The 17,025-nt window shown below is 39.2% G+C and overlaps 1 protein-coding gene across 3 annotated transcripts in view; it reads left to right on the forward strand.

Annotated features, from left to right (window-relative positions):
* The window catches only part of ctnnal1 (catenin (cadherin-associated protein), alpha-like 1), a 63,824-nt gene that overhangs the window by 30,763 nt on the left and 16,036 nt on the right, over nucleotides 1–17,025 (forward strand). For all 3 annotated transcript variants that reach the window (XM_053491857.1, XM_053491858.1, XM_053491859.1), the window contains exons 3-7: nucleotides 5,226–5,413; nucleotides 8,969–9,088; nucleotides 13,354–13,443; nucleotides 15,796–15,966; nucleotides 16,241–16,441. In XM_053491857.1, the coding sequence (XP_053347832.1) occupies nucleotides 5,226–5,413; nucleotides 8,969–9,088; nucleotides 13,354–13,443; nucleotides 15,796–15,966; nucleotides 16,241–16,441 (770 nt within the window). The remainder of the gene's footprint in view (nucleotides 1–5,225; nucleotides 5,414–8,968; nucleotides 9,089–13,353; nucleotides 13,444–15,795; nucleotides 15,967–16,240; nucleotides 16,442–17,025) is intronic.

Consider the following 17,025-nt stretch of genomic DNA (forward strand, 5'->3'; position numbering starts at 1 on the left):
CAGGAGGCACTCATGCCTCATCCTAACTTTAATTCCACCTGCTGCATAAAAATCTACATTAAGGTGCCATAGTTTAATCATAAATCTATCATCTTATTCAGATATGCTTTAATTTTTCGTATGTATACACGAGAGGCACAGGAAAGAGTCTAGTCAAAAGCAATTATCGCTTCTGAAGGCAGATTACAAAATCTCTTCTTTTTTCTTTCTTGCAGTTTATTTGAAATCTCCTGCTGTTGTGCCAAAACCTACTGTAATTCACAAACTCAGAGCTATTAATTATAGATGTACTTATTAAAGCTCAGCAGGAACCCTAACACTGGATGATCATTGTGATTTAGTTATCGCGATGACATTCACCTCCAGAGCAACATCAGGACAGTTTTTATTTCTTTTTTTTTAAGTTAGAATGTCTTTGATAAAATGATGTTGAATAAATGTCTCATACTGTATGTTGCAAATGCAATGAAACCTGAACCTTTATTGGGAGCGTTTATGCCGATTAATACCGAACTGATTTGGAAAATTGAACAGACAAGTAACATTACGACACCATATAGCACTGTGCGAATGGATGTTAGTGTTGTTTTGAAGTCGTTTTTGCCACATTGTATTAGTGGCATTTATTAACCATTATCCCATCATCATGCAGTCAGTGTTGGACCGTGTTATGCTCTATAATACCCCCCCGTCACGGATTGGCCCCTTACATAATCTCTATCAAATATTATATTAGAACGTAAATTTATAGGTTTATTATTATCAAATCGATTATTACTATTAGAATTAACCCTAGGCACAAATTCCCATATAATGTTTATTTTATGGCACATTTATTTTGCAGTGGTTTGTCATGTAATAGAAAACTAACACTTATTTATTAACATTTATCACAAATTGCACTAAATAATTATTGTTTATAATAAAAAATTACACGAAACGATTTTTATAATAAAATAAGTAATATTTCCCCAATACATGCTTTTTTATATTGCTTATTTTATAATCAAATTAATTTTGTGTAATTTGTAAACCATAAACCTATGAATTTATGTTCTAAAATAATATTTTAGAAAAATAAGAGATTATGTAGGGGGGGGGCAATCTGTGGCAGGGGGGCATTTTAGAGCATAACACTGGCATCATTCCATCACAACCATTCTACATTTCAAAAACATCCTAATGCCAGAAGTGTCTCCAATGTCTGTAATGTTGCCAAATTAACATCACCACAACATTTTGGCAAAAAATTCTACTGAGAAATACATTAATTATGATTTTTTTCTCTGCATTAATCTCTATTCTTATGAATCGAACCCATTAATCACATTTTGAAGTTAATGCAAACGAATCTTCATCCCTTTTGACTTCTAACGGACTTCTGCCGTTGTACTCAAGCACTTACTGATGATTCTAGCTCTTGAAATACCACGTGGGTGCCCCAATTTATTTTTTTTAAACCACTGAAGGTTTTATTTTTGATAAGACAAGTTGTAATTTGGAAAGGAAATGTTTTCCAAACTTTATAAGACGGCACACTCCAGTTCTTTCACCATCCCCTTTCAGAGTGTTTTCAGCTACTGGAAACCCACAGAACGACGCCGGGACATACACGGAGCGCTCAGCTGCTCCCAGGCCTCTCAGCGAGAGAGACCTGCACAGCACTGGGATTAGCGTAGCTTTTAGAGTTAGCAGCTCATTTCCCACAGCGCTGAGACACTCAGTCATGCGTCTAATCCTGCTGCTCATTCTCCTGACTACTCACACGGAATGAGCAAAAGTGTCACACTAAATCCAGTGGTGCACATGGGAAACGTCCGCAAAGTCCCTCTCTAGAGGGGAGAGAAATATCAGAAAGTAGAGGTGTTAAACAGGATATAAGCTCAGTGACGAGGCTGTACATTAGAAAGGAAACATAAAGTGGGAGAAAGTGAAGGAATTTAAATTTTGTGCATGTGTAGAAGATTTGAAACTGTGTGTTCCACCCACTGTAGAGTTTAAATAACAGATTAAAGAGTCTTCTTTGAGATGTTTAAACAGTTTTTTTGTGTTGGCTTTGTGATCTACATAATGCAATTTGTTGTATATCTACAGTAATGATCTTTGCTGTATATTTATGTTGGGACTGCCACAAAATTTTCAAAGGTTTGGGGCGGGGGGGTTGTGGGGGGTTACATACTTATGCTAAAATATTTTCTATACACACACAAGTGAAAATTTATAAGGTGCATTGGATGTTATTTTGGAAAATCTGCCTTGTTCTTATACTTTGAGTCCTAAAGGAACACCGTCATTAGAAGAAGTGAACTTTTTTCCATCTTAAAAATCCACACTGTTGGTTTTGGACTTCCTGAAAACATAAACACTCGGGTTTAACAAAACCTCAGAGCTCAGTGTAAACAAGCAGCCTTAGCTTTGGGTGAAAGCGCTTCCAAAATCGAGGACGATTGTATCAGCGCAGTGAGCTGTAGGCGACTTTAAAGAGCACGAACACTGAGGTCCTGTTCCTTGGCCCTGCAGAGCTCGTCTCTGAACACACCGCCTCAGGCCGTGTTACTCGGTTACGGACACTCAGGTCGTTCACGCGAGCACCCGAGGCTCTTCTTTTCTCCCGCAGAAGGTATTCTGTCGAAAGTCTTTAGAAAAAGGCTTCTAAAGCAAGAATGTTTCAGTATTGTAGAGAACAACAGTGTTCCAGCACAGGAATTAGACTGATTAATAAGAGAAAGAGGACGCACGCTGGCAGGCTGATTTGGCCCGTATCGCAGGATCATTTTGCACTGGCGGACTGAATGCTGGGTTTCTGGCTGCGTCCCAGCTGCCGGATGCAATCAGAGCTTTAGTGTGATGTGTCTTTATGGAGAGCAAACTCGAACAAAACTACAGAAATTATGCAGAAATGACGCTTTCACCCCAAACAGATGTCTCGATTTTTCCATCTCACTCACTCTTGGCCACAGATTTTAGCCTCTTGGTATCTCTATTAGATTTCTTTGATCTTTGAATATCACAGCATATTTCTGAGCTCCTATGATGCCCCATGTGCCAAGTGTTCCCAGGCTAAAATAAAGCACTCAGTAGTAGTGCTTCCTGGGTAGTTAAGAAGACATGCAGATGACTACCTGCTGCTCAAACACAATAGTGAGACCTTGTGCAGCAGAACAGTGATGAACAGTCATATGGTATTAACTCTTCGACTGCTTAAAGGGGACCTATTATGCATAATTCACTTTTACTCATTTTTAGAGATTGTGACAGGTTTCTGATCTTTATAAACCCACCAAAAAAATTGAACACAAAAACGTTGCCTGTTGTTAGTCTTTATTAAATTTTAAACCCTATTAGAGACCCTCCTCTGGCTCAACACTCAACTCTGATTCTCTCTGAGCTTTTTTTAAGCTCCACTGTGAATTAGTCGACTGATGGTTAACTACTAACGGCTATCCTAGACCACCTTAGCTCTTAATCGTGTTTTAAATCACTATATATTTATGTTATCATGAGTTAACAGTCTTGCCTGTATTTCTCCCATTATGTTGTTCCTCTAAAATGCTCTTTTTAGAGGAAAGGCCTGGAAATGAGTGGGAAATGCTTGATAGGGTCCCAGATATGGACGTTTCCTGCCCCTGCATTCTGATTATGGTAGAAAAATCCATTTCCTTTAAGGCGCATCCAGCCATTCATTTAAAGCTTTTTTAAAAAAGTGAAAGACAATTAAGCTGCTAGAATTCAAGATCTGAGTTATATTTCAACTGGAAAGTTAACTAGCACATTTTGGAGGCTTATAAGACTTGTGTAAAAACATGTTTTAAAAAGAGAGTATAATATGGGACCTTGAAAGGTGTGGTAACACTGGTTGGGTAACATTTGACATTTTCTTGGTTGTGTTTTGGGGTTGTAAAACAGACCTGGATATAATTAAGCAATATCACACGAGAGAGAGTGCTGTTGTGCTGAATATCAGCATGGCTGTGATGCAGTCCTGTTAAAATCCATCACACCAATACGACCTTGAGTGTGATATTGCTTTTATACAACACTTCCAAAAAATGGCATTTATCATTAACAGATTATGATTTGCCAACATATATTCTTCTGCAAATGGTAGACCTAGCATTGAGCTAGCGCCCAACAGTTAGCGACTGACCGTTATCCTGAAAGTAGTTTTAAATTCTTATCGGTACAATGTAGCCAGAAGGTAAGGAGAATAAACCATAGGGGTGGTGGAAACCGTCCTAGGAAAATAGTAAATGAGGTTTACTTTATATTTCTACTTATACCGATTTAGAAGCTGCAGGTTTCCAGGGTTAAATCCCAAATTGAGTAAAATGGAAAGCTAGTGCGATTTTCAGGGTGTACAATCCCTTGTTCCACACACACCAAGTAGTGCCATTGATTAGGGGTTAGAGAGGAATTTAGCATGATTCAGCATTGTTTAGAAGCTAGTTAGCCTCGTAGCTCATGTTAACCATAAACAAAACAGCATGGAAGTTTTAGAGGCAATTCGGAACCACTTAGAAGCAATTACAGAGGAGACATGGTGTTTAAGATGACATAATGTTATCAGATGTGTTTTCTTCCTGGAAGTGCTTCTGTGACTGATTTTAGAATCTTCAAATCTTACTTTGAATCTTCCCAGTGCTGTGGTCTGTTCTGACCTACTTTCACCCATGGTGCGACCGACAGTTAGTGTAATTAGTGATCGTTAGAACACCTGTGACATAGACATAGTTAAATGTCCCAGTGCTGTTACACCGTATATCACCACTCTCTTGTCCAATCAGTTTGCTCGATCAGAAATAGCTGTTACTGTATAATTAAGACTTTAGATTAGATTAGAGAAAAAGCAAAGGAAGCTAAATGGCTTCGGGAGCCCTAATGGTAATAAGTACTTTACCATACAGCATGACTTTCTTTTGATAGAGATGAATTGCATGTCATGTTTTAAGTGTTGAATGGTTGGATTTGTTCTTAAATTGAGGAATATTTTAATTTGGTATTTAGGAAATCATGCTAGCATCTTACACAATAATCATCAATTATCAGTAGTCATCACATTAAACACTTGCTTCCTTTTGCTTTGGTCCTGATTATTGTCTTACAGAACGTTGTGTGAATTGTAAATTAATTGGAGATCCTCATTGTAAAATAATTCAAATTCTTCATAACAAAGTAATGTTGTATATAATACAATGTGTTTTGGCGTGTGTGTGTGTGTGTTGTAGGAACAGCTATAGCGCAGCTGACAGACACGTGTAGCGCCGAGCCAGGCGAGGCCGATGGTCGCAGCAGCGTGTTCAGTGATAGGATGGGCATGGTGAAGGCTGCTCGCATGCTCCTCTCCTCCGTCACCAAAGTGCTGGTTCTCGCAGATCGCATCGTCATCAAACAGATCGTCAGTTCCCGCAACAAAGTAAGAAGCTGCTATTACCTCACCCTCACACAAACACACACACAAACTTCCTTTTATCTTCTCTCTGAGAAATATACACAGAGTACTCTAAATCACTCATTATAGTGAACCCTGTAACTCAGAAGTCTCTCTCTCACACTCACACACTTACTCGCGCATGCACACACAACACTTACTTCACTTTTAGATCCTATCATTGACTTTCAGTCTTGCTTCTGGAGATAATTGACGAGAAGCAGCACACCTACTGTAGCATGGCAGGAGAACAGGGCCGCTTTTGATTGTTAAGAAGAGTGTATGCGTGCACGTGTGCACGCTCCGAGCCAGGGCTAATCACATTCACTTAGAGCTGTATGGACAGGCAGGAGGCAGAGCAGCTCTCTATTAGAGAGGAACCCAATTGAATTTGTCCCTGTCCAGGTCTGATAACACCCAGTGCTGGCAAGGAGCTTCAAATAGCAGCCGCTTTATCTTTCTCCCCCAGTCCAGGCTTTCTCACGCTGCTTCAACTCACTGTATCCGTCCGTTCGAAGCTCGGAAACTTGCTCATCCACATCCCTCCCCCACCATCCGCCACCCCACAGTTACTTACAGTTGAAACTTTTAATGCTCGCAGGGCGCAACAGGACGAGGCAGTGTAGTACCTGCAGCTCAGACCGACACACACTTGGAGATATTTCCTAGTGATGCGTGTTAGTGCCTGAATCAGTTTTAATTGATGTTTTATGAAGTAATGGCAGGGATTCCCAAAAGTAAGGGGATGTGATCCCATGTTGTGTCACTGTAGGTACAAATCTAATCTTTTTCTTTCTTTCTTTAATTTACAAATATCTTAGAAATATCTTTGTATGTGAATTATTTGAATTATGTTACATGCAGCCACATTCAGACAAGGCATGTTTAAATGAATACATAATAATAATAATAATAATAATAATAATAATACATTTTATTTATAATGCAGTTTATATTTAAAGCAAATCTCAAAGTTGCTACGAATTATTTCAACCCAAAAGCTCTGATAAAAAGATAAGTTTTAAGACCAGATTTAAGGTCATCAACAGTCTGTGGCATCTTCAGATACAGTACATGCTGTTTAATCCCTTTCTCTACCTTAACATGCTGCACTAGTGTAGTTCAGCAATAGAAACTAGACACATTTACCATGCCCATTGAATACCATTGACTAAACTAGTGTTGTGCCTCAAACCATGTATGTACAGGTGAAACTTGAAAAAATTAGAATATTGTGCAAAAGTTCATTTATTTCAGTAATTCAACTTAAAAGATGAAACTAATATATGAGCTAGACTCATTGCACGTAAAGCAAGATAGTTCAAGACGGGATTTGTCATAATTGAGATGATTATGGCTTACAGCTCTTTAAAACCCCAAATCCACAATCTCAGAAAATTAGAATATTACATGCTCCCCAAATCAACACAAACTGTGGAAACTTCACACTGGACTTCAAGCATCTTGCAGTGTGTGCCTCTTCATACTTTTTCCAGACTCTGGGTCCTTTGTTTCCAAACAAGATGCAAAAGTTTCTCTCATCAGAAAAGAGGACTTTGGACCACTGAGCAACAGATCACTTTTTTTTTTCTTTAGCCCAGGTAAGACGCTTCTGACGTTGTTTGTTATTCAGGAGTGGCTTGACAAGAGGAAAACGACATTTGAAGCCCATGTCCAGGATCCGTCTGTGTGTGGTGGCTCTTGACTCCAGCCTCAGTCCACTCCTTGTGAAAGTCCCCAACACTTTTAAATGGCCTTTTCCTGACAATCCTCTTCAGGCTATGGTCATCCCTGCTGCTTGTGCACCTTTACCTTCCACATACCTTTCTATTAATGTGCTTTGATACAGCACTTTGGAAACATCCAACTTCTTTTGCAATTACCTTTTGAGGCTTTCCCTCCTTATGAAGGATGTCAATGATGGTTTTCTGCACAACTGTAAGGTCAGCAGTCTTGCCAATGATTGTGCTTTTTACTGAACCAGACTGAGAGACCATTTAAAGGCTCAGGAACCCTTTGCAGGTGTTATGACTTAATTAGCTGATTAAAGTGGGACACTTTAGAATATTTTTACACCTTTTTACACTATTCAAATTTTCTAAGATTGTGGATTTGGGAGAAAGTTTTCTTAGTACGCCCAAGTCATGATCAGACTGCCTGCTTCACGTCTGAAACACTAGCCTCCCAGGAACTCCTTTAATTGCCTTCAATAGAACTCCAAGACTTTTTTGTAAGTTAGTAAAACAAAAGTTTAGTTGTAATGGCAGAGCTTTAAATTTGTGAGTTTTTATCATGATGACAACAAAGTTTTATAAGAGAAAAAAACTTGTCGTTTAACACTGTGCATAAAATCACTGAACATTTTACGGGTTTCACACTAGGCATGATTAGGTCGTACCATGCCCAGTACGTTCGCTCCCCATTCCCTAAGTCTCGACTGGCCAGCATTTATATTATTATTGTTCTGTACTTGAGTACGCTTTTATATTTATGCTCTCTAAAACAGTAGCGGGCAGTATTGCAGCAAGTTAGTTTGCAAGCTGGCTGTAAACACAAAGCGCGGAAGAGAACAAGGATGTCAACCTTCGCTTTGTGTCTGATATCCATGATTTATCCATTCATCTGGGAACCATCTTCACAACCTTCGGTCAACATTCACAAACGCTTTTACACACAATGAGCAATTTGGGAGTGCCAATTAGCCTAATCTGCATGTCTTTGGACTGTGGGAGGAAACCGGAGTACCCAGAGAAAACCCACCAAGCACGGGGAGAACATGCAACAATATTTTGGAAAAATGTCACTAGGAACCCTCTCGCCTGCCTTCCTACATTATCAGCTCTGTATGTGTAGTTCAGAGGATGTGAGCAGGGTGTTCAAATGGAGGAGACAGACGCGTTGATTCTGTTTTCAGATGTGTTTGGCTTTAATGTCTGGCTCGAGCTGTGTCTGAGTACACTGTAGAATATGAAATTATTTCCATCTAGGGTGAGGATATGTGCTTGAAATCAACCATCATACAGTATGCAGTTATAATGACCAGGTCCATTGTGCCCTGGCTTGGGACCATTTCAAAAGGGCCCTTAAGGAAACACACATGCACAGCTTGCAGAATGTAAATAACTGTAATGCATACTCAAACTAGAACTTATTTTAATGCAATATTCAATATTTCTATACTGCTCCTTGAGAAAACCAATCCTTCTTCACATGTTTTTTTCTTCTTCTTTAACTTACTAAGTTAAAGAAAACAACAAGGGGCTGATAATGACTCCACGTGCACACCTTTTTATAAGCCTGGTTTCTGCTTCTTCTGAACTGTTTCTGAGCCACGCCCAAAATAAACTTCTAAGAAATGAGTAGCAGGGTTGTAGTTACTGTATTTGCAGGTAGTAATAAGTGAAAGCTCTTTGAATAAAGCGGGTGTGTTGCAGCTTTTGTTGTTACCACATCAGGAGCAGATGATATACAGTAGCAGAGCACAGTCTGAGCAGAAAGACAACTTCAGTGTCTTATGTGCTTGTGCATGTGTGTTTGCAGGTGCTGGTGACACTGGAACAGTTGGAGCGAGTCAGCACATTTCAGGAGTTTGTGCAGATCTTCAGTCAGTTTGGCAACGAGATGGTGGAATTTGCACATCTTACAGGGGACAGGCAGAATGTAAGAGCGCGCAACATGCACACACACACGCACGTACACACACGCGCAGGCGTCCTTGCTCATCCCAGGCTTAATAACTCACAAAGGCTGCAGATAAGCGAACACATTGATAACAGTGCTTCCTGTGAGCCTGTGTTAAGAGGTTTACCGTACACTGTAAGAAAAATATAGAATGTCGTGTGAACATGTGACAAATATCGGAATTAGAATTTTAAATATGTGTCTAGGACTACGATGGACCCATTCAGCCAGTTATAATAAAATGATATATAATTTCTTAATTGCTCAGGGAATGTCAAAGGTTGTTGTTGTTAAATATCTATTTATGTCTTATAAACTGCATTGAAGGAGTCTTTGAGCTCTTTTTAAGAGTCCCATAAAAATACCATGCTCTCCCGAGGAACACAACAAACCTTTTTATACACTGCTTGGCCAAGAAAAAGGAGTCAAATTGTTACGACGGAGTATTAGATCCAATATGAGATAAAATAAATAAATAAATAAAAGAGTTGGAAGGGGAGGGGCAGGGAATTTCCGAGTTTAAAACTAATTTTCAAGTTGTAAGTCAAAGTTTCCGAGAAAAAAAGTCTAAATTTTTGAGGAAAAAAAAAAACTTGATAAAAAAAGTTGAAAGTTTCCAGGAAGAAAAAAAAAAAAAAAGTCGAAAGTTTCCAGGAAAAAAGTCAAAAGTTTCCAGGGAAAAAAAAAGTCGAAAGTTTCCAGGAATAAAAGTCGAAAGTGTGTTTTGTGTTTAAAACTCAAAAATCTGTGGGTCTTTTTCCATTAAGGAAGGAAACCACATATACACTTGTGTTTAGAAGAAAACACCATACTGACTTTGATGAGGTGATTGCCTTGAACATTTAATATTGCATGGTAAAAATCAGAGCCATGTTTTATAGTAAAAGTAAGAGCATTTCCATAAACGCACTATGTGATGAGAACTTTCAGAATTGGGACTAAACAGCTGCGTGGCCATAAGAAAACCACTTGTTAGTTAGACTAATCAGAAAAAAAAGGCTTGAATTTTCCAGGGAGCAAAAAGATTGGAGAGTGGTCTGATGAGCTCGGCTTGACCCTATTCCAGAGCGATGGGCATATCAGGTTAAGAAAAGAAGTGCATGAAGCGATGCACCCATCAGACATAGTGCTCACTGTACAAGCCTCTGGAGGCAGTGTTATGATCAGGGGTTGCTTCAGTTGCTCAGGTCTAGACTCAAAGGCTTCATTTCATGTGGCAATAAAATGAAGTCAACTGATGACTAGAATGTACTGAATGAACAGGTCATACTGAAATGACTAGGACTAAGTAATGAAGTAATAATGGTTATCACATTAAACACAGACAAGCCTGTAGCGTCACTATCTGGAGCAGAGGTATTCGACTACAAGTCCACAGAATTTCTCGTTTACAAGACTGATTGGCAGTGCCAGTTGAAGACTTCTTGCAGTATGTAGAGTAACAATTGCTTAAACCTTCCTGGGTTTCATATACAGTCACAACGAGAGCGGCGTGATTGATCCACTGGTAGATTCACTGGTTAAGGTCAGTCTGCAATGGCAAATCGGACCGCTTCTGTTCCTCTTAATGTAGGTTACCCTATAATTACAACTCCATGCTCACACATCCGTATAGTTAATCAACCCGAATTTCACCCTTATTGGTTCAGTTCAGTTTAGTTCAGTTTAAGAGATCGAATACCATTCTGTTGTGATATTCCCAACAACATATTTATATTAATAGCAACAGAAATGTATATACAGCATTAGGATATTAGTAGTGAATGATAATGATATTTCAAAGTGGGATATAATTGTGGAGTTATAATAATTCTAATATTTTCAGTCACTTTGTTGGGGAGGTAAGATAGTTAGAAAAGCACACAGACAGCTATTTAAAAAAAATTTTTTTAATAAAGATGAAAAAAGCCTTTATTCATTTATGTATCTATTTTTAATAAATCTATGGTGTCGTTTTTTTTTTTTCAAAGTTATATTTTTTTTCTTGTTTTTCTATTCCTAATTAATGGATTTCATTGCTTGTAACAATATCCCTAAACACCTTTTATACTCTCTCCAGCTCTGTACGAGAACAGCGGTTTATCTCTTCTGTGACGCCTGTTTTTCTGATCCTATTGATTATTAACATGACTCACAGCAAGCTGCCTGAGAGTTTCAGCCTATTCAAGGCTTATTTAAGACATGGGAAGGCTGAAATAAACATGTTTGTCTTCAGTTTAAGTATCTGGACGTTTTAATAAGGCCGCGTTACCTGCAGCATGGTAAAAGCGCTGGTCAATTTGAGCCTGCTCCGTCGCTTTAATATATCGGACACTAGGAAATCACCATTAAATGAGCATAAATTTATATTTCATGAATAAAGTAGACAACTTAGGTACTTTTTTTCAATAAAAAGCCACGGGATGCCAAACCTAGGAAATAAAAATCACACATAGACATGGACCATTAGCACCATGCTGATACTTGCTGAAGGACATAGGAGGAAAAATATAAAAGAGATATTATTAGGAAGAAGTAATAATACATACAAGGATAAAATAAAAAACTTTTGATCTAAGCTCAGTGAGAGTATATCTGGGTCAATAAAAGAAGTGGCTTTGCTCATCCAAGTACTGATCTGTTTTTGTTGATTTCTTTATAAAGTAAACAATAAAACAAAAAAGCAAAAAACAAAACCAAGAAACATAAACAAAATTTTAAAAAGTTTGCAAAACTGTTAACAAGCCTCTTCTGCGTTATGATTGGATAGATGATTTCAGTCTCGTCTGTGATTGGTTAGAAACCTAGAGCATAGAGGCAGGGCTTAAATCATGTCTTAAGCGCAGTTTAAAGGATGTGGGAGTATATAAGTCATTTTGGGCTTTGCAAGAAACTTTCACGAGATCTCGCAATAAAAGGACGTTATTTTTTTCTTCCTTTTTCTTCTGCATAGGTTTTTAGGGAGATTTTTTTTTCTTCTGTGTATTTTTCTCCTTTCACATAGGTATCCTATTTTAATCTTAAGGGAAATTTGATCTTAATATACTCTGGCAGAACCAGATGCGATTTCTAAAGTGGATGTAAATTTGGAGACTCCAGCAAGAAAATTTGCCCTAAGGGTGGGATGGAATTTATAAAGGGTTAAAAGGGAAAAAATCTCTTAAGAAATTCTAAGCTAAGCCAAAATCCTCACCCCGTGGCAGTCCAGACTCAGCCAAATCTGTACACATGGGTGATGGATTAAAGGGGAGGAACAACATGAATTGTGTTAGTAAGGTGTTAGCCCAAAAGCTGCCAGAAGAGATTTAATACACATCGGTACAGATTCTTGTTCAGGGAACTGTAGTGAAGGGCAGAAATTGTGTTGTTTTTATATTATTAATTTAAACAATAAGATGTTTCCTCACTTGCAGTTCTGGTGACATCGGTGAAGAGGTTTGTCCAAAATTCTTTATAGTACAGTTTTGGTGAAACCATAAAAGTAAGGTGAAGTGAATGAAGGATGCATGTTAGTAGGGCGTGCAGCTTCACCATACAGGAATAAACCTAAACAATCTGATTATGCTGTAATTGTCAATATTCCGTCATGCAGTCGAGTCAGATCTGTGAGTAAAGCTTAGTGTGCGTTATCAGTACCATGGTCTGTGTAATGCCCCAAACGAGCGGAGCGCTAGAGAAGAGCAGGAAGCTTTAAAGAACTGATAAGAGTGTCTTATTTGATACCAGAGATGTCGTCTGCCAGTCAGTGTTTCACACACACATCACGTCTCGATCTCACTGCAGAGCTTCCCTGGAAACCTGCCACCTCCATCTATACAGCCTTATAAAGGGAAATATAATAACCCATAATCAGATCTTCTTTTATGATACATTGTTTCCTGGGAGAAGCAAACACACACACACACACACACACACACACACACACACACACACACACACACACACACACACACACACACACACAATCATGGACAACATATCAGTTCTCAGGTCCCTTGTGCGAAAGCTTTACTAGGTGCTAGTGAGCGGAGATCCTGCCAGAATGCTTTAGATGAATCATATCTCAGGCTGCTACCTATGGGAAGCTGTGTGCTACTACAGTCTGATTTCAGATGCTCTCTGTCCACATCAGGATCTTCGAAAAGACCTAATTGCTAGTTTTGAGTATACCGGACTATGACAGTTCAGGATTTGTGAATTATGTCTTACAAAACTAATTAACGATCTATAAAATCTTACTATATTTGTATTTCTCTGTCTCTCAGGATCTGAAGGATGAGAAGCAGAAGGCACGTATGGCCGCAGCCCGTGCTGTTTTGGAGAAATGCACCATGATGCTTCTTACTGCTTCTAAGGTCTGTGTGGAGCGTACAGTGTTACCACTTTCACTCATCGTCTATACCGCTTAATTCTATATTCAGGGTCGCAGGGGGCCTGGAGCCTATCCCAGGAGACTTGGGCCACGAGGCGGGGTACACCTTGGACAGGGTGCTAATCCACACACACTTACACACAGTCGCACACCTCAGGCAATTTGGGAACGCCAGTTAGCTTAACCTGCATGTCTTTGGACTGTCACAGGGAGAACATGCAAACTCCATGCACACAGAGGCGGGAAACGAACCCAAACCCTGGAGGTGCAAGCGGATAGTGCTAACCACTAAGCCGCCATGCCACCTACTGTACCATAATGACAAGTGACACCTTAAGGGTTCTTTGGATAGCTGATGCTTCTGGAGTGGAAGGCTCTCTCTCCGGAAGGGATGCAGGGTTTCACATGGTACTGTTAGAAGTTCTGTTAGTGGAACAAACTGAAGAACCCATGAGGGTGCTAGACCTTATACATTCATTTCGCCCAATTGGTGAAATGTGAGCTTTAATACACATAGGCTTACTTTCAGTGTAAGCATGCATTGTTTTGTTGTGGCAGTCTTTTAGTGGGCATAGATAAAAAAAACAACAACTTTGTTTAATACATAGTTTAAGAATATAAAAGAAATATGACAAAACATATTTGTTTAATATGGTTGAATATTGTGTTGTAAACCACAGTACGGTTTCTGTGTGTATATAAAACCTCCTAACCTTATTTTAAAGAGATAAACAATGTTGGTTTATTGTTTGAGCATGGTCTGGTAGTCAGGATAGGACTATTACCATATTATTGCTGCCTCTAGTTATTTTAGGGGTACAAATATATATATATATATATATATATATATATATATATATATATATATATATATATATATATTTTTTTTTTTTTTTTGTGTGTGTGTGTTTCTTTTCACTTCATTGGTTTCATGATATTTAGGCATAAAGGCACTATTTATTTTGTGAAGTGATTTAGGAGAGTTAGAAAGTTCAACTGCTTTTGGGTCGTGACTCAATCAAATGTTGGTCTTAAGGCAAGATCAATATATCAGGTTATATTATTAATGTGCAAGTGTAATATAACGTTGCACGAAAAGGAAGGAGCCATTTCAATTTGTGAGGTCATTTTTGTGACTGCTATAGATCAGCTGGTGCCGTTTTTGTCTTCAGACTAACGACTGGACTGGACTGTGTGAGTGATTAGAATTGGATTATAAATCAAACATTATTGTACACTGTGTAGTATTGTAGCCTCACAGTGTTGGAGTTCCAGGTTCGATCCTGAGCTCAGGCTATTGTTCATCTCGAGTTTCACATGTTCTCTCAAGTTTTCGAGTGTCTGGACATCTCCCATATGTAGGTTGTCCCTGTTTTAAAAAATTTGGAGACAAAAAATTGCCTAGAATTTATTTCTATGCTATATCATTATGATTTTTATTTTCACTTGGCGTGCCTGGGTTCATGTAGAAAAACTAGAGTGCCCAGCACAGAGCCCTGATCTCCACCATATAAGACACCTTTGAGATGAAGTGAAACGCTGCCTGCACCCCAGGTGTTCCTCCCTAATGCTTTTGTGACTGAATGACACAATGACACAGAAGTGACACATTTTATTTCATTATTTGTCTGAGCAGTTGAGGGCCTTGCTCAAGGGCCCAACAGGAGCAACTTGGGTGTGTTAGGGTTGGGATAACTCAGTGGTTAAGGCATTGGACTACGGTTCAGAAGGTCCTACGTTTAAATCTCACGATTGCCAAGTCATCCCTTTTGGGCCCTTCGAGCAAGGCCCTTAACCCTCAACTGCTCACATGTTTAATTAAATACAAATGTAAGTCTGCCAAATGTGTTGGGCTTTAAACCTGAGACCTACGGAGCAGTAGTCCAATGCCTTTCCCAATAAGCAAAGCAAAAGCTAAGGTCGGGGTCAAGTTTGTGTAGTCTGATGTTTCAGGATGGGCATGAGTCAGGTATCCACATCCATATACACAGTGAGAATCCAGATGTTGATTAAGCTCTTAGAGTCCATAGTGGAAAGGACATATGTCCTTATCAGTTCCAGAGACCAGCTGTCTAGATGTCTGGTGCTACTGTGCTGCAGTTTGAATCTTTAAATCAAATTTTCTCGCTTTTCACTTTTGGTGATATATTTACTTGTGTTTTAAAGAAACTGTTCAGGAAGAAGGGGAGGAACATCAGCTTGCTTTCATCCACTTGCTTTGTCAGTAATGACCACCGGCTAATTGTGTCATATCAGGCACCGTGACGTGTTAATGCATCTTACCATCAGCTCTCATTTTCTCCCATTCATCCGGTGGTTGTTTTTCTCTCTCCAGACGTGTCTGAGACACCCAGACTGCGAGTCTGCTCGGATCAACAAGAACGCCGTGTTCCAGCGCATGCGTCTGGCTCTGGAGCAGGTTATCGAGATTGTGACAGATGCCAGGAGCAGCGCAGAGGCCAAAGCACTGCCCATCAGCATCTATGCTGGAATTAAAGACATTAAGGTGCGGCTGTGGGCCAAGAACTGTATACACACACAGGTTATGAGTGACCGATCTACTAATCCATTTTTGATCTTAATATTTCTAACCGCAATCATTCCTGCAGTTTCTGCTCTTATTATTCTAAAGTCATGGAGGATGCAAACTTTTGCACTTAAGTGTTCTTTCAGCATATTATTACCCTAAAACACTTTTTCCTTTTCTTTTTGGATTTACATTCACTAAACATTATCATCCTCAAGGATTGCAACATTTAGACTGTGTGTGTCGGTTTCAGAATAAGGTGGAGGGATTGAGGGAGTCTCTGTACCATGTGCCGTGTGAGAGTGTAGCAGCACAGCTGGAGGCTCTGGTAGAACAGACCGAAGACTTCACCGATTCAGCGTACACTAGCCATGAGCAGCGTGAGAGCATCCTGCAGCTCTGCCACAAAACACGGCAGGAAACCAAGCAGCTCATCTTCGCCTGGAGCGAGGCAGTACGACTTACAAACACACGCATGCACACATGCACACACACACACTACCCACACATAGACATACTTGTACATGCAAAATAATAAGACGCTGCTTATTTCATACACATTTTATTTGGTTGAGCAGAGTTTGTAAATAGGAGCCAGGACGCTGCTGGGCTTTTTTGCTACAAGTTGCACAAGTTCACGGCCTTGCACGATAGGTGTGCGGTCCCATCATTCTACATACTTTACCTCATAAACAGTACTTATTCTACAGTATGTGTGTATGTATATATATATATATATATATGTCTCATGAATACCATTTTACTATGCACTCCTATTGTACAGACACACGCCCTTGACTAAGTAATGTCATTGTGTTCAGCTTCTGTGTTATTTCAATATATGAAATCTTTCAATAAGTGCTGGAAATATATAGAACTTATAGTTTCTCTATTGTGTAGCGCACAAATTTTAAGTTCTTTATTGTGAACTGTAGAAAGTGTGTATTCAGTAGTGTAGAATGTGTAGGTTTTTTTATGTATAGTGTAGAAATTAAAAGTTCTGTAGGTTTATAGTGTTGAAATTGTAGGTTCTATAGT

This window comes from Clarias gariepinus, chromosome 3 (genome assembly GCF_024256425.1).
Source record: "Clarias gariepinus isolate MV-2021 ecotype Netherlands chromosome 3, CGAR_prim_01v2, whole genome shotgun sequence".
NCBI classification, from domain to species: Eukaryota; Metazoa; Chordata; class Actinopteri; order Siluriformes; family Clariidae; genus Clarias; species Clarias gariepinus.